General features: G+C 42.3%; 2 protein-coding genes across 2 annotated transcripts; one reads left to right on the forward strand and one right to left on the reverse strand.

Annotated features, from left to right (window-relative positions):
- Positions 1–1,491: 1,491 nt before the first annotated feature.
- Positions 1,492–11,017, forward strand: ppp2r3c (protein phosphatase 2, regulatory subunit B'', gamma). The gene is made up of 12 exons (XM_021585141.2): positions 1,492–1,695; positions 1,916–2,037; positions 2,354–2,458; positions 2,599–2,711; positions 3,349–3,446; positions 4,040–4,110; positions 7,506–7,638; positions 7,794–7,925; positions 8,081–8,217; positions 8,548–8,685; positions 9,192–9,251; positions 10,551–11,017. Exons 1-12 carry the CDS (start codon positions 1,629–1,631, stop codon positions 10,740–10,742), a joined length of 1,368 nt encoding a protein of 455 aa, XP_021440816.2. The 5' UTR covers positions 1,492–1,628; the 3' UTR covers positions 10,743–11,017.
- On the reverse strand, positions 10,879–13,408 carry fam177a1 (family with sequence similarity 177 member A1). The gene is made up of 5 exons (XM_021585143.2): positions 13,276–13,408; positions 12,659–12,841; positions 12,472–12,538; positions 12,256–12,353; positions 10,879–12,107 (listed from the first exon to the last, which is right to left on the reverse strand). Exons 1-5 carry the CDS (start codon positions 13,342–13,344, stop codon positions 11,913–11,915), a joined length of 612 nt encoding a protein of 203 aa, XP_021440818.2. The 5' UTR covers positions 13,345–13,408; the 3' UTR covers positions 10,879–11,912.
- Between the last annotated feature and the right edge of the window lie 4,605 nt (positions 13,409–18,013).

Genomic DNA, 18,013 nt, shown 5'->3' on the forward strand with positions numbered 1-18,013 from the left:
TCCCCCATTCTGAGGCAGTGAGAGGGTGGTCTGGGGGTTCCACTCTCTTATTCTTTCTGGGGAAGTCTGGTTCTTCCTCCTACAGGGCCGCCTCAGCCCTCTTCTTTTGGTATTCAGCGGTTATCTTAGCTGTTCCAGCAGCAAACACTGACTTGGAAAAAGGGGGCCTATCTCTGATATTGAAGTCCCTCTGTCTGTCTTCTTTCATGTTGGTACCTTCATGTCTACTCACTCCTTTCATGCATAATAGTCTGGTACAACCTGATAGCTTGCTAATTGCATTATTTAGGGCAATAAAGCCAGGAGTGCTGGGATGAAAGTGTGGGCTAATGTATTTGACGTTTTCTTGGTTTGTTTACAGAAAATATTTTGATGATACCAACTACTTTAACAATATTATTTTGTACACACTGTCAGTGTCAACTGTGCGGTCTCATGCCTCTGTTGTTCCAAAAACAGTTAAGTGAAGTTCAAACTAACATTAGCTTGCTAGCTGGAAGGGTCAAGACACATCCGTTGTCATTGTCTACAAGTAACAACCAGTTAACAGCTGATAATAACAGGTTTAATTATTTTATTCTTTATTCTTTGACTAAATAATATAGCTAAAGAAGAATTTACGGAGTATTGAGAATGAATGCCTGTGATCAGAAAGTTGAATTTCATGATGTCATAATCATGTCGATAGCCGACAAACCCATTGCAGGATTAGGCAGATGGGTATACAGAGAAGGTTTACTTGGGTCCCGTTAGAGGTTGGGATGTTGATGTTGTAGTTTCAATGAGCAATGCAGAGGCAAAAGGCCTGATATGGACAGTGATGCTGCAGAGATGGCAGGAGCAGTGGAATAGAGATACTAAGGGCAGGCATTTATTTCAAGTACAGAGGAAAGTTGGGGAGGGGAGGATGGCAGGAAGGGACAGAAGAGAGGAGGCTATTTTTACAAGATTAAGGGTGGGACACAGCCTGTTGAATAAGTCCTTAAATGTGATAGGAAAGCATCCAACAGGAAAGTGTGATTATTGCCAGGAAACAGAGATGGTGGAGCATGTATTGCTACAGTGTGGGCAGATCAAGTATGAGGGAGAATTGTAATTATTTTATTTTATTTTATTTTATTTAACCCTTATTTAACTAGGCAAGTCAGTTAAGAACACATTCTTATTTACAATGACGGCCTTCCCCTGCCAAACCCGGACGACGCTGGGCCAATTGTGCGCCACCCTATGTGACTCCCAATCACGGTTGGTTGTGATACAGCCTGGAATCAAACTAGGGTCTGTAGTGACGCTGGAGAATGGGATACAGGAAATTAGTTGAAAGAGTATATTGATTAGAACGTCATTAGTTATAGTCTCAAATATTTTATATTTTTTAAGAGCAATGGGGCAGGTAGAATTTTGTTTCTCCATCTCTGGTCTACACCCCCAGTACAGTAGGTGGCGGTAATGCACCATAACATTGGATGCCAAGCGCCGATAAACCCCACCGAATAAGAAGAAGTCGCTAGCCGACCAATCCCAAGCGAGCTAACGATTGTTTAGACATTTCAGAGAAGCTGAAAAAATAAGTTATCATAACATTGATTAGCTTGTTTTCATGTTATTAGGAATAAACATAAGTTAAAATGTCAAACGATACGGTAGTACACTGGAAGGAACTTTTGAAAAGAAGATTGGCATCCTCCAAGAAAGGTTTTCTACGTCCATAGCTAGATCTGTTGTGTTTATTTAGATAGCAAGTTAGCTAGCTAACGTTAGGCTCATTTCAGCTAGCTAGTCATATTTATGAATAGCTAGTTAGCTACTTATTTATTTTCGTGTTTAGAAAAACTAGATAACTAGCAATCTACCCACTCAATTATTGAACATTCACAAAGCCTTGTTGTGTCAACGTGTATCCATTTCTGTTCAGATGAGAGGACTGAGGAGGAGAAGAAAGCAGAGGAGACAGCACTCTTCACTAAATACTACACAGAGTGGAGGGGTGGAGGCAACAGAGAGAACTACAGGAACATTCCACGCTTCTACTACAGGGCAATTGAACATTCTGACAAACATTCTAGCTAACTAATCAGATCATTTTTGTCTGGTGTTTTGACATCTTTATAGCAATTGTGATATTCACAACGTGTCAATTTAAAATAAATGTTATGGTCATTTAGCAGACGCTCTTCTTCAGAGCGACTTACAGTATCAGTGCATACATTTCCCCCGTGGGAATGGAATCCACAACCCTGGAGTTGCAAGCACCAAGCTTTACCAACTGAGCCAAACAGGACTGAAGTGCTTTTGTGAGGGGCTGAAATGATCATGGTTTCTGAAGTCTTATATATCTGTGTGATCCCTATAGCTTCCTGCAGAGGATGAAGTTCTCCTGCAGAAGCTGCGAGAGGAGTCCAGAGCCGTCTTTCTGCAGAGGAAGAGCCGGGAGCTTCTGGACAATGAGGAGTTACAGGTGAGACTGACATCTGGTTCGATCAAACAACTATTTAGTGAAATAGAAAGATTTACAAGCACTGGAATCTGGTAAGTCCATGGCACTATTAAAGTAATCAAACATAATTATTTAACCTACACCTTCTTTCTGTTATCTAGAATCTGTGGTTTCTGCTGGACAAACATCAAGTGCCACCCATGACAGGAGAGGAGGCAATGATAAGCTATGACAGTTTTCTGAAGGTTGGAGAAAAAGCCGGAGTTAAGTGCAAGTGAGTACTCGGCATATTACGTTTTGGAGCCACAAATTTTGTGCTAATCACTTGAGCAGAATTAACACCGTTTACATTCATATTAGCCCAAAAGCATGTTTTTAGCTGGTGTGAAAAGGCAACATGAATACCATAATGAGACATACTGTATGTGTAAACTAGGGGAGGATTTATTAGTCGTAGCAAAACGTTTTGCACCGTAGCAATTTTTATTTTGTAAATCTGCTCCAAAGTATTCCCATGAATTATAGAGAGGTACAGGATATGTGATTGTATACAAATGTAAGCAAGGTTTGAAAATATTTTGCTTTAGTCTCTTGTTTCTTGTTGTAAATTTGCAGTCTACAAATGATTTGTAATTATGTTTCTGCCCACTTACCATCTGCTCAAGAAAACATTTGCCTGCAACTGAATCTAGTTGATGATCCCTGGTTTAGAGCAAATGTTTCCGTTGCAAAATGTTGTTTTTTTTGCAGTGTAAAACGTTTTGCAATGGTGAGCAACTAATGAATACACCCCAGGACTATGTGTGTCACAAGCATATGGAACACTAAGCTCATTAACCATTTTTCACGTATCTTGGAATGGAACGTAGAATTCTTCTAACAGTTTTTTTTGTCCTGCCTTTCGCTCCTAGGCAGTTCTTCACTGCCAGGGTGTATGCCAAACTTCTCCACAACGATCCATATGGCAGGATATCAATTATGCAGTTCTTTAACTATGTCATGAGAAAAGGTCAGTTTCTTATCCATGTCTCCTATTGTCTTGCATCCATAACTTTCATCCATAACTTAGGTCCAACAAATTTGTCCAGACAACTTTTTCAGTCAGAGCATCTGGATAATGGAACACCCTGCCAACCAAGAGAGTGCAGTACCTTTACTAGCATTAAAGCAAACATTAAAAAAGTGGCGAAAGACAAACCAGTCATGTGAAAATTAATACATTCCTACACTTAAGATGTCAGATACCTTTAAACAAAATATGATAATTATATTGTCTATTATTGTATATTAGTGTTATATTGCTGTTTTCTGCCTAGGGACTACAGAAGAAAATTATCACATAAAATGTGCTATCTAACTAAGTCTGGTGTAATGGCATGTTATACATCAGGGATGGGCAACTTTGATGGGGTGGGAGCCACAAAAAATCGGAACTCATCATGAGGGCCGCAGTGGCTTGCGGGTCTGCGAACCCACATCCATACTTTTTGAGGGCCCTAAATGAAAATGTGTTGAGTTTCGTGGGAAAGTGAAGTTGGTATTTTGTAACAGTGTTCGATAAGTGCCTTGTCCTGATTTTGATATTGATGTCTCTTCTTCCAGTGTGGCTTCACCAGACGAGGATAGGACTGAGTCTCTATGACGTGGCTGGACAGGGCTACCTCCGTGAGTCTGTAAGCACTCTCACTACTTTACTTTTACACCAAAATCTTATGTTGGTGGCTCCTTAGTGAAATAGGGATATTCCTTCCCTCCCTACTTTCTCATGATTCCTATTGAGGCCCATTTGTGCTTTTCAGAGATGTGAAAGATGATATTTACTATGACCATGATGCAGGAACCACCCTCCTGTGAAGCATCTCTGGTTACAGGGTGTTGTTCTTCTCTGTGACACGTTCTTCTCAGTGACCCTTTTGCCTTTGGTTAACCAACCAATGGTGTTTTTTTGTTAATTTATTTGTGTTTGTAACTGATTTTTTTAAACTTAATTTGTACATAATGTTGCCGCTACCATCTCTTATGACCAAAATTAACTTTTGAACATCAGGACTGCGATTACTCACCACGGACTGACAGAATCTTTTTTTCCTTTTAACGAGTCTGATGAGATTGACACAAACTATATAATGCTTTCTCGGGAACAGGCCCAGATCCCCGTGATTTGCATGAAGAGGAGGCGGCGAAAAAGAGGCTAGAGGCTGGGCTGCCTTCTGAGAATTTGTAGGCGATTGAATAAACCCCCACTTCCTTCCTTTCTGCTAGCAAACGTGCAATCTTTGGTGAATAAAATTGATGATCTACCCGCAGATTTAAACTACCAACAGGACATTCAAAACTGTAAAATCTTATGCTTCATGGAGTCGTGGCTGAACGACGACACTATCAACATACAGTTGTCTGGTTATACGCTTGCTCGCCTTATCTCATGATAAGCTGTAGACCACACTATCTACCTAGAGAGTTTTCATCTGTATTTTTTTGTAGCTGTTTACATACCACCACAGTCAGAAGCTGAGCTGTATTCCACCATAAGCAAACCAGAAAATGCTCACCCAGAGGCAGCGCTCCCAGTAGCCAGGGACATTAATGCAGGGAAACTTAAATCCGTTTTACCAAATTTCTATCAGCATGTTAAATCTGGACCACGTTTACTCCACACACAGAGATGCATACCAAGCTCTCTCTCGCCCTCCATTTGGCAAATCTGACCATAATTCTGACCATAATTCTATCCTCCTGATTCCTGCTTACAAGCAAACATTTTAACAGGAAGCACTAGTGACTAGATCAATAAAAAAGTGGTCAGAGGAAGCAGATGCTAAGCTACAGGACTGTTTTGCTGGCACAGACTGGAATATGTTCCGGGATTCCTCCGATGGCATTGAGTAGTACACCACATCAGTCATTGGCTTCATCAATAAGTGCATTGATGACGTCGTCCCAACAGTGACCTTACATACATACCTAATCTAGAAGCCATGGATTACAGGCAACATCCTCACTGAATTAAAGGGTAGAGCTGCCGCTTTCAAGGAGCTCTCTAACCCGGAAGCTTATAAGAAATCCCGCTATGCCCTCCGACGAACCATCAAACTGGCAAAGCGTCAATAAATAATGACCAAGATCGAATCATACTACACCGAAAAACCATTGCAGACTACATTACAGCCAAGAGCTGCCCAGTGACACGATCCTACCAGACGAGCTAAACTACTATGCTCACTTCGAGGCAAGCAACACTGAAGCATTTATGAGAGCACCAGCTGTTCCAGAAGACTGTGTGATCATTCTCTCCTCTCTCTTTTAAAAAATATATATTTTAAATTTGACCCCTTTTTCTCACCAATTTCGTGGTATCCAATTGTTTTTAGTAGCTACTATCTTGTTTCATCGCTACAACTCCCATACGGGCTCGGGAGAGACGAAGGTTGAAAGTCATGCGTCCTCCGATACACAACCCAACCAAGCCGCACTGCTTCTTAACACAGCGCGCATCCAACCCGGAAGCCATGCGACGCTAGGCCAATTGTGTGTCGCCCCACGGACCTCCCGGTCGCGGCCGGTTACGACAGAGCCTGGGCGCGAACCCAAGGCCTAGCGTCGTCCGGGTTAGGGAGGGTTTGGCCGGTAGGGATATGCTTGTCTCATCGTGCACCAGCGACTCCTGTGGCGGGCCGGGCGCAGTGCGCGCTAACCAAGGTTGCCAGGTGCACGGTGTTTCCTCCGACACATTGGTGCGGCTGGCTTCCGGGTTGGATGCGCTCTGTGTCAAGTACAGCGCCCTTAACCACTGCGCCACCTGGGAGGCCGTGAGTAAGACCTTTTAACAGGTCAACATTCACAAGGCCGCAGGGCCAGAATGTTTACCAGGACGTGTACTGCGAGCATGCGCTGACCAACTGGCAAGTGTCTTCACTGACATTTTCAACCTCTCCCTGTCTGAGTCTATAATAGCAACATGTTTTAAGCAGACCACCATAGTGCCTGTGCCGAAGAACACTAAGGTAACCTGCCTAAATGACTACCGACCCGTAGCTTTCACGTCTGTACCCTTGAAGTGCTTTGAAAGGCTGGTCATGACTCACATCAACAACATTATCCCAGAAACCCTAGACCCACTCCAATTTACATACCGACACCAACAGATCCACAGATGACGCAATCTCTATTGCACTCCACCCTGCCCTTTCCCACCTGGACAAAAGGAACACCTATGTGAGAATGCTATTCATTGACTACAGCTCAGCGTTCAACACCATAGTGCCCTCAAAGCTCATCAATAAGCTAAGGACCCTGGGACTAAACACCTCTCTCTGCAACTGGATCCTGGACTTCCTGACGGGCCGCCCCCAGGTGGTAAGGGTAAATAACAACACATCCACCACGCTGATCCTCAACACAGGGGCCCCTCAGGGGTGCGTGCTCAGTCCCCTCCTGTACTCATGACTGTGTGGCCAGGCACGACTTCAACACCATCATTAAGTTTGCCAATGCTTACCGGCAACGACGAGACAGGCTATAGGGAGGAGGTCAGAGACCTGGCCGTGTGGTGCCAGGACAACAACCTCTCCCTCAATGTGATCAAGACAAAGGAAATGATTGTGGACTACAGGAAAAAGAGGACCAAGCATGCCCCCATTCTCACCGACGGGGTTGCAGTGGAGCAGAGCTTCAAGTTCCTTGGTGTCCACATCACCAACAAACTAACATGGTCTAAGCACACCAAGACAATCGTGAAGAGGTCACGACAAAACCTATTCCCCCTCAGGAAACTGAAAAGATTTGGCATGGGTCCTCAGATCCTCAAAAGGTTCAACAGCTGCACCATTGAGAGCATCCTGACTGCTTGCATCACTGCCTGGTATGGCAACTGCTCTGCCTCCGACCACATGTGACTAATACAATTTTATTTTATTTGTTCTTTCCAGCAAAGCAACAAATATTATGACTTTTGGGGTGTAAATTGTCCAAGTTGCCCCAGATTCACTATAGGTTGAACATCAGACTGTTTAGAATTCAGATTTGACTTATTGTTGAGATGATATGTGTGTGTTTTGTAATGTAATAGGACTTGGAGAACTACATTTTAGAGCTGATTCCCACACTCCCTCAGCTGGATGGCCTGGAGAAGTCCTTCTATTCCTTTTATGTCTGCACCGCTGTCCGCAAGTTTTTCTTCTTCCTGGATCCCCTACGGACTGGTTTGTTACTTATGATAACTAACCAAAAACATATTTGTCAAATGTGCATATTTCTGTAAGATTCCTATAACTTCTTTGTCATGCCTATAACTTGTTTGTCACTGCCTGCTCTGACAAAATAACATCTTGTTCCATTTATTCATGTTTATTCTCAGGGAAAATTAAGATTCAAGACATCTTGGCCTGCAGCTTTTTGGATGATCTACTCGAGCTGAGAGATGAGGAGCTTTCCAAGGAGAGCCAGGAATCCAACTGGTTCTCTGCACCCTCTGCTCTTAGAGTTTATGGTATGCAGCAGCTATTTGATTTAAAAAAATGCCTCATAGACTTTAGGCTAATCTGATGCCGGTAACACCTGAATGTTCAAATAAAAAAGAGATTCTAGATGATCTTTGTCCTTGCCCTCTTGGTAAGATGGTCGATCATGTGTTCCCTTTTGTAGGTCAGTACCTGAATCTTGACAAGGACCACAACGGCATGCTCAGTAAGGAGGAGCTGTCTCGCTACGGCACTGGCACTCTGACCAGCATATTTCTGGACCGCGTGTACCAGGAGTGCCTCACCTACGACGGAGAGATGGTAAGAACCTTGCCTGCTGTTCTGACCTATTTTACTATACATGTGCGCACTTAGAATAGATGATTGATGTCAGAGTGTTGCAAAGACTCTCCTTGCAGGTTTATAGCTCTTTATTTGTCTAAATTTAAAACAGTTTAACCAAATACAATGACTTTGAACTGTACGAAACCATCTAAAACACACTCTTACTCAGAATTGCTCAGATTCCACATGGCATAAGACCATTATCACATAGTCGTTCTAAGATTTTATCAAAGGACACAGTAAGTGCGAAATGTGTTATGACCTGATTTGATGCTTAATCTGGTCTTGACTCTGTGTCTCTCACAGGACTATAAGACGTACCTGGACTTTGTCCTGGCTCTGGAGAACAGGAAGGAGCCTGCAGCGCTGCAGTACATCTTCAAGCTGCTGGACATGGAGAATAAGGGCTACCTCAATGTCTTCGCACTCAACTACTTCTTCAGGGTGAGACATTCGAGGGATAAATAGAGACAGCAGAGTAGACAGTGGGACCTCTCCATCTGAAATCCTGCCCACTGAATAAAAAGTGTTGTAATGAGTCTCCCGAGTGGCGCAGCAGTCTAAGGCACTGCATGGCAGTGCTGAGGCATCACTACAGACTCGGGTTCGATCCCAGGCTGTGTCACAGTCGGCTGTGCCCAGGAGACCCATGAGGCTGCGCACAATTGGCCCAGCGTCATCCGGGTTATGGGAGGGTTTGTCGGGCCGGGATGTCCTTGTCTCATCGTGCTCTAGCAGTGTTTCGGAGGACGCGGTCCATCTCCCAAGACTGTAACTACCAATTGGATACCACGAAATTGGGGAGAAAACAAAAAATATATATCAATTATCAACTTTTTTTGTGAACAATTATTATTTATCAAAACAATCAATGAGAATAATAATAATAATTGATCTACTTCTGAAAACTGTTGGAATCATGTATTTTTGCTTCATGTATTTTCCACCAGGCCATTCAGGAGCAGATGAAAATCCATGGCCAGGAGTCGGTGTCCTTCCAGGATGTCAAGGTAAATGGACTTTGTCCCCTGTTACCGTATTCACCATGGAGGAAGTAACTCTGAAGTATACTACTGGTTACTTTAAATCAGCTTAAAGTATCCATTTCCTCCAGAAATATTGTGTGGTTACACCATGCCCAAAAGCCATTGGGCGCAAATTGATTTTGTCCCCCCACACCAAATGGGATCACAACTCGCAGGTTGAAATATCAGAACAAACTCTGAAGCAATTATATTAATTTGAAGAGAGGTCAAAAAGTATGAAAAATGTATGGCAATTTAGCTAGCTAGCTTGCAGTTGCTAGCAAATTTGTCCAATTTAGTAAGCTTGCTGTTGTTAGCTCATTTGTCCTGGGATATAAACGTGAGTTGTTATTTTACCTGAAATACACAAGGTCATCTACTCCAACAATTAATCCACACATAAAACGGTCAACTGAATCATTTCTAGTCATCTCTCCTCCTTCCAGGGTTTTTCTTCTTTGGACTTTATATGGCGATTGGCATCTAGCTTTCATAATAAGGTGTATTACCACAACTGACCCACCAACCTCAGTTCATCTTTCAATTACCCACATGGGTATAACCAATGAGGAGATGGCACGTGGGTATATGCTTCTATAAACTAATGAGGAGATGGGAGAGGCAGGAATTGCACTACTTTCAGTGTCACAAATAGAACTGACTTCTATTTTAGCGCTTGGCAACGCAGACACTCGTTGGCGTGCACGAGCAGTGTGGGTGAAATGATTGAATAACATGCATGTCCATTTATTTTGGAACGCACACGTGATTGTTCTGGTCAGCATGTTAGTGTGGGCATCAAGCATTTGTAGAAGGTATTGTGCTCAGTAGGTGTTCAGTGTTTCCCCAAGCTCTATTCTGAGTTTGTTTATACAAATCTTACATTGATGCAAATTTGTCATGCCATAAAATCGAAGTTCCCTGACGCTTTTTACAGTCTCAAACTGCATTCTCATTTGTACTAGTAGGGATTTTGTTTTTAATACTGGAATCTTTAATGGTGATACGTCCGTTTGCGATATTACAAGAAGTTACTGCAAAGAACAGTTTTTTCCCTCAGACGTCATTGCATGCGTGATAGAACAGCAGCATATCTTCTGACATTTCTTTTACCATGATGCGTGATGCTCCCCAGCTCTGCTTCAACAAAACAAAAACAACGGCTGTGGGGCAGACAGTGGCGGTTTTCCCCACTGTGGATTACATCTTTAATAATGATTTCAATAATTAACTCAATGATTTTAATAAGTTGTTTTAAAAAAAGTTGCAATGTTGTGCCTTCAGGATGAGATCTTTGACATGGTGAAGCCAAAGGATCCCTACAAGATCACGCTGCAGGATCTAGTGAACAGCAGCCAAGGAGACACAGTAACCAGCATTCTCATTGATCTCAACGGATTCTGGACTTATGAAAACAGGGAAGTTCTGGTTGCTAATGACAACGACAGCAACACAGCTGACCTTGACGATACATGAATCTTCAGTCAAACTGGGGACTACTAGACTCAGCAAGAAGAAGATAAATGTTACGGTAAAGATTCTAGACACACTCACTGGAACTCAGTTGTTTAAAAAATAACTTGTCAAGACTTCGAAATACAACAGTTGTATGACCTGTTTAAATGTTTATTAATTTAGTGTACATAGTATAGAAAATGAAAATACTATGTATTTTACTCTAAAAATGACTATAAAAAGCCTTCAAATGAAACTGTTTTTCCATTAACACATTATAAAATGATTTTACATAATTATGTTGGCCTTTCAGTTTTTCTTTCCTTGGGTAAAGGTGTGTAGTGTGAATACCGTAGGATGGGAAAATATTTTCCTTATACAACCAGCCCTAATAAAGTGGCATTTCATATTATTTGGGGACTGTGAAAAGTAGTTATCTTGACAATACTGCTGTTCAAAAGAAAAGCAGCAGATATTTTTTAAACATGTTTCGCTTTACCTTGGGCTTCCTTCTCAAGCCTTATACACACACTCAGAAGGGATCATGGCAGATTAGATAAACTTCAGCAAAGCTATTTCTAAATGTATGGTTCTGGACAATAGTAATGATTGAAGTGTGAGCACAGATGCCAACAAACAACGTGTGACGTTTTGTTAAAGGAGAACTGGAGGACAGTTCTCAACATCATTTTGATGACCTTTCTGAAAAGTACTGGAGAACTAGTCATAGTAAAACAATAAGATTTTTGTGGGTATTTTAAGGGGAAAATTGTCACGGTTGACAATGAATATAAAAAACAATTTCCAACTGAAATAAATAAACTATTCCAATAACATTATGCACCTCTGGAATGGTTTTAGAAAGGTCACTTATCTCGCTGCTAACTTATTGTATAACAATGTTATTAAGTACCTGAAAAAATGTATCAGATCTCTTAAACCTGCAAATAGTTAAAATCAGCATCATATCTATAATGTGTGTGCTCATTCACTGACGCACAGCAATGTTCATTGCACACAAAAGTTAATGCATATTGACAACGCAGCAACTAAAAAATATGTATTCTGTCTCATGTCTGACTTACAGTATTAATAGAACATGATCAATATGATACAAAAATAAGAACTACACTATAGCAAAAATGCTGAAGCTACATCGTGAAATGTGAAGATGTCCATTTAATTGAACTGTTAGGTGGGGATGGGGGCAGGGAATCTGTTGGCATCAGATGTGGTATCTTGATCCAGCTCAAAGGTGACGTTGACGAAGGAGGCTTTACCCTCCGGCTGCTCCATGGCTGGCTGCTGCATCTCCTGTTCACGCTCCTCCTCAAAACGACGCTCTGCCTCCTCAGACAGCCGGTTCTCCTCCTCCTCCTCCTCCTCCTGTCAGTCACAACATGAATGAGGAGCAGGGATACTAAACTACACCTTGGAGTAGTAACAAGTAGTGAAAATAGTGGTAACACATTAGTAGTAATTAAGCATTCCAAGGTCTGCCAGTAGATGCTTCCCCATTGACAAGACAACGTACCTCCTTTTTCATTCTGTAGTACTCGTCGATAGCATACTGGTACTTAGGTGACGTAATGCCAAACAATGAGGCCATTCTCTCCCCAAGATAGTCACAAACTGAAAGCACAAGGCAGAGGCACAGTATTACCAAGACACAGAACATTACATTTATATAGGATATATTTTGACACTCATGTGTGTATCTTTAGTCTAGTACACATAATACCACATTTACCTGAAATAGTGGAGGTTGCCACTCTCCACATGTGAAACAAAAAATATGGACCCCAAGTCAACCTGGACTATAACAAAATTATGACACAATAAGAAAAAGTTAACAAAATGCAGGAATATTTCATTCTATTCAAGCTCATGTAATGGAGTAAAGTCCAATTTGAATTTATAAGGACATAGAAACTAACAGGGTCAGCTGAGGTCTTAACAGCTATAGAAGCTTGCACTTCCTCCTCTTCTTCTTCATCTGTGCTGTATTCCTCCATGGTCTCTCCACTGGCAAAGTAAATTGTTCTTCGGGGCACCTTCTGCTTCTTCATCCCTATGTCTCCCAGCTCCACACTCTCAAACTCCTTCACCATATTGGAGCTCTGTCAATCATCATCACCAACAAAAACAGTATATTCTCAAAACATGTTTGGTTACAGCTGGTAGAAACAGGATTTTACTATCATGTTAGCGCTAGAAAACTTAGCAGCTACATTATAGGGCTGTTTACATTTGTCTCACGTTATTTTGAGGTTAGTAAATCACCATTTGAATGAAAACATTCCAACAGGTTTTTCAAGCAGTTTCTGTGAGTGATTGATTCATAGCCAGCTATGTCTGTGTTATAATTGTGAACAAATAACCTACAGAATGCACATATTTATGTTCGAGATAGCTAGATATATAGCTAGCTGCTGATGCTACAAGGAAGTATTAACGTTAGATCGCTAGCTAAAACAACCACAACACACAATGTTTTTTTATTGGCTATACTCATGAGAACAGGTCTAAAATTGTAATTATGACACAATCGCACCTTTTCAGCGTCCATAGTTTTCCCCAAAGAGATGTTGACATTAGTGAGATATAGCGACAGCTCTGCCATCTCACTTCTCTCTCAAATTTCGGAAGTGACGTAGATAGGGGTTTGGTCATAGAGATCCTATTAAATTACAAGACGGATTTTTCATAAACTCTCAAAGATCCAGAATGGATATGGCAGCCACCTTGGTCAGGGAGAAATCCAAAACCTGTCGAATTGGAATGAATGGCAGTAAAGGCATAGGTGATGGATTTCCTGCTTTTACTTACACAGGACAATAAATGTAACGCATAAGTAAGTTACCAGGGGGCAGGGCTACCGACGTTAAAACGAATCTGAAGAGGGGTCTGGCTAAGGCTAAAACTGGCGAGTGTAGAGTATAGGGATATTGTTATCCACGTCGGCACCAACGATGTTCGGATGAAGCAGCCAGAGGTCACCAAGCACAACATAGCTTCAGCGTGTAAATTAGCTAGAAAGATGTCTCGGCATTGAGTAATTGTTTCTGGCCTCCTCCCAGTTAGGGGGAGTGATGAGCTCTACAACAGTCTCACAACTCAATCGCTAGTTGAAAACTGTTTTCTGTGCAACCCAAAATATACAATATGTAGATAACATGCCCTCTTTCTGGGACTCGTCCACAACATGTTGTCTAATCGGGTGTCCACAAACAGGACCAAGCTTGGCTTGCTGAGGAATGACAGGACTCTAACTCCTCTAGCTCCACAATGAGATAAGGTGCAGACCAGGCAGCAGGCTGTCAGCAGCCGCTGTTCACTTTAGCAATCTCACTGGAATAAAGACCTCCTCCATTCCTGTCATTATTGAAAAAGATTATGATATCTCAAAATAGGGCTACTTAATGTTAGATCCCTCACTTCCAAGGCAGTTAAAGTCAATGAACGAATCACTGATCATAATCGTGATGTGATTGGCTTGACTGAAACATGGCTTAAACCTGATGAATTTACTGTGTTATGAAGGAGGCCTCTCCTCCTGGTTACGCTAGTGACCATATCCCCATGCATCCCGCAATGGCGGAGGTGTTGTTAACATTTATGATAGCAAATTTCAATATACCTAAAAAAAATGGCTGTGTTTTTGTGTTTTGAGCTTCTAGTCATGAAATCTATGCAGCCTACTCATTCACTTTTTATGGCTACTGTTTACAGACCTCCAGGACCATATATAGAGTTCCTCACTGAGTTCCCTGAATTCTTATCGGACCTTGTAGTCATGGCAGATAATATTCACATTTATGGTGACTTTAATATTCATGGAAAAGTCCACAGATCCAAAAGGCTTTCGGCGCAATCACCGACTCAGTGGGTTTTGTTTCCGGACCTACTCACTGCCACAGTCATACCCTGGACCTAATTTTGTCCCGTGGAATAAATATTGTGGATCTTAATGTTTTTCCTCATAATCCTGGATCATCGGACCACCATTTTATTATGTTTACAATCGCAACAGGTAATCTGCATAGACCCCAACCAAGGATCATCAAAAGCCATGCTATGAATTCTCAGATAACCCAAAGATTCCTAGATGCCCTCCAGACTCCCTCCACCTACCCAAGGACGTAGGAGTACAAAAATTGGTTAACCACCTAACTGAGGAACTAAATTTAACCTTGCGTAATACCCGAGATGCAGTCACACCCCTAAAAACAAAAAACATTTGTCACAAGAAACTTGCTCCCTGGTATACAGAAAATACCAGAGGCCTGAAGCAAGCTTTCAGAATATTGGAATGGAAATGGAACTCTGCCAACCTGGAAGACTTCCGACTAGCTTGGAAAGACAGTACCGTGCAATATCGAAGGGCCCTCACTGCTGCTCAATCATCCTATTTTTCCAAACGAATTGAGCAGAATAAGAACAATCCAAAATAAATAAAAAATGTATACTGTCGCAAAGCTAACTAAAAAGCAGAAAGAGAGGATGGCTTTCACTCCAGCAGTGATGAATTCATGAACTTCTTCAACGAAAATATCATAATCATTAGAAAGCAAATTACGGACTCCTCTTTGAATCTGCATATTTCTCCAAAGCTCAGTTGTCCTGAGTCTGCACAACACTGCCAGGACCTGGGATCAATGGAAACACTCAAGTTTTTAAAATCCTATATCTTCTTGACACATTTGTGAAAATTATTATGGCTTCTAAACCTTCAAGCTGCATACTGGACCCTATTCAAACTAAACTACTGAAAGAGCTGCTTCTTGTGCTTGGCTCTCCTATGTTGAATATAATTAATGGCTCCCTATCCACCGGATGTGTTCCAAACTCACTAAACGTGGCAGTAATAAAGCCTCTCTTGAAAAAGCCAAACCGTGACCCAGAAAATAAATAAAAACTATATCAAATCTCTCATTCCTCTCAAAAAAATGGGAAAATCTGTTGCGCAGCAAGTCACTGCCTTCCTGAAGACAAACAATGTATACGAAAAGCTTCAGTCTGGTTTTAGACCCCAATCAAATAACTGAGACTGCACTCATGAAGGTGGTAAATTACCTTTTAATGGTGTCAGACCAAGGCTCTCCATCTGTCCTCGTGCTCCTGGACCTTAGTGCTGCTTTTGACACCATCAATCACTACATTGTTTTGGAGAGATTGGAAACCCTAACTGGTCCACACAGACAAGTTTTGGCCTGGTTTAGATCTTATCTGTCGGAAAGATATCAGTTTGTCTCTGTGGATGGTTTGTCCTCTGACAAATCATTTGTACGTTTCAGTGTTCCTCGAGGTTCCGTTTTAGGACCACTATTGTTTTCACAATATATTTTACCTCTTGGTGATGTCATTCGGAAACATAATGTTAACTTTCACTGCTATGCAGACAATACACAGCCCTACATTTCGATAAAATATGGCAAAGCCCCAAAATTGCCCTCCCTGGAAGTGGATGGGGGCACATTTTTTACTTTGAAACTCAGACAAAACAGAGATGCTAGTTCTAGGTCCCAAGAAACAAAGAGACCTTCTGTTGGATCTGACAATTAATCTTGATGGTTGTACAATCATCTCAAATAAAACTGTGAAGGACCTTGGCGTTACTCTTGATCCTGATATCTCTTTTGATGAACATATCAATACTATTTCAAGGACAGCTTTTTTCCATTTTCATAACATTGCAAAACTCTGAAACTTTTTGTCCAAAAATGATGCAGAAAATCGTTACTTCTAGATTAGACTACTGCAATGCTCTACTTCCCGGCTACCTGGATAAAGCACTAAATAAACTTCAGTTAGTGCTGAACATGGCTGCTAGAATCTTGACTAGAACCCAAAAATGTGATCATATTACTCCAGTGCTAGACTCTCTAAACTGGCTTCCTGTGAAGGCTAGGGCTGATTTCAGGGTTTTACTGCTAACCTACAAAGCATTACATGGGCTTGCTCCTACCTATCTCTCTGATTTGGTCCTGCCGTACATACCTACATGTACGCTACGGTCACAAGACGCAGGCCTCCTTATTGTCCCTAGGGCTTTCTATAGAGCTCTATTTTTATGGAATGGTCTGCCTATCCATGTGAGAGACGCAGACTCAACCTTTAAGTCTTTATTGAACACTCATCTCTTCAGTAGGTCCTATGATTGAGTGTAGTCTGGCCCAAGGGTGCGAAGGTGAACTGAAAGGCACTGGAGCGACGCACCGCCCTTGCTGTCTCTGCCTGGCCGGTTCCCCTCTCTCCACTGGGATTCTCTGCCTCTGACCCTATTACGGGTGCTGAGTCACTGGCTTATTAGTGCTCTTCCATGCCGTCCCTAGGAGGGGTGCGTCACTTGAGTGGGTTGAGTCACTGACGTGATCTTCCTGTCCGAGTTGGCGTCCCCTCGGGTTCGTGCCGTGGGTGAGATCTTTGTGGGCTATACTCAGCCTTGCCTCAGGGTAGTAAGTTGGTGGTTTGCGGATATCCCTCTAGTGGTGTGGGGGCTGTGCTTCGGGCAAAGTTGTTGGGGTTATATCCTGCCTGGTTGGCCCTGTCCGGGGGTATCATTGGACGGGGCTGCAGTGTCTCCCGACCCCTCCTGTCTCAGCCTCCAGTATCTATGCTGCAATAGTTTGTGTCAGGGGGCTAGAGTCAGTCTGTTATATCTGGTGTAATTCTCCTGTCTTATCCAGTGTCCTGCGTGAATTTAAGTTTTCTCCTTCTAATTCTCTCTCCCTTCCCTCCCCGGAGGACCTGAGGCCTAGGACCATGCCTCAGGACTACCTGGCCTGATAACTCCTTACTGTCCCCAGTCCACTTAGTCGTGCTGCTGCTCCAGTTTCAACTGCTCTGCCTGCAGCTATGGAACCCTGACCTGTTCACCAGGTGTGCTACCTTGTCCTGGACCTGCTGTTTTCGACTCTCTCTCTCTACCACACCTGCTGTCTCGAGCTCTGAATGCTCGGCTATGAAAAGCCAATTGACATTTACTCCTGAGGTGCTGACCTGTTGCACCCTCTACAACCACTGTGATTATTATTATTTGACCCTGCTCAGCTGCAATGAAAGTGCGGGGCTCAACTGCAATGAAAGTCCTCCACCTTGCGCACTTGAGAGGTATGGCAAAAATAACAGCACTTGGGTCAAACCATTTCTCCAAATGGCTTGATAAAATAATACTACATTTGAAGATGTCGTTAGTACAACGAAATGGACAACATACTATAGGGAAACTAAAAGTGTATCAAACAGATGTATTTTCATAAGGAAAACAAACTATGTCGGCCTGTTTCATA

This window comes from Oncorhynchus mykiss, chromosome 25 (assembly GCF_013265735.2).
Source record: "Oncorhynchus mykiss isolate Arlee chromosome 25, USDA_OmykA_1.1, whole genome shotgun sequence".
Classification (NCBI taxonomy): domain Eukaryota; kingdom Metazoa; phylum Chordata; class Actinopteri; order Salmoniformes; family Salmonidae; genus Oncorhynchus; species Oncorhynchus mykiss.

Excerpts from the sequence above, each read along its gene's own strand:
- ppp2r3c (XM_021585141.2), top strand. The coding sequence starts at position 1,629 with ATGTCAAACGATACGGTAGTACACTGGAAGGAACTTTTGAAAAGAAGA. Across the intron at positions 2,459-2,598 it reads TGGACAATGAGGAGTTACAG|AATCTGTGGTTTCTGCTGGA; the intron begins GTGAGACTGACA and ends TCTGTTATCTAG. Across the intron at positions 3,447-4,039 it reads TAACTATGTCATGAGAAAAG|TGTGGCTTCACCAGACGAGG; the intron begins GTCAGTTTCTTA and ends CTCTTCTTCCAG.
- fam177a1 (XM_021585143.2), bottom strand. The coding sequence starts at position 13,344 with ATGGCAGAGCTGTCGCTATATCTCACTAATGTCAACATCTCTTTGGGG. Across the intron at positions 12,842-13,275 it reads AAACTATGGACGCTGAAAAG|AGCTCCAATATGGTGAAGGA; the intron begins GTGCGATTGTGT and ends GATGATTGACAG. Across the intron at positions 12,539-12,658 it reads TTAAGACCTCAGCTGACCCT|TCCAGGTTGACTTGGGGTCC; the intron begins GTTAGTTTCTAT and ends ATTTTGTTATAG.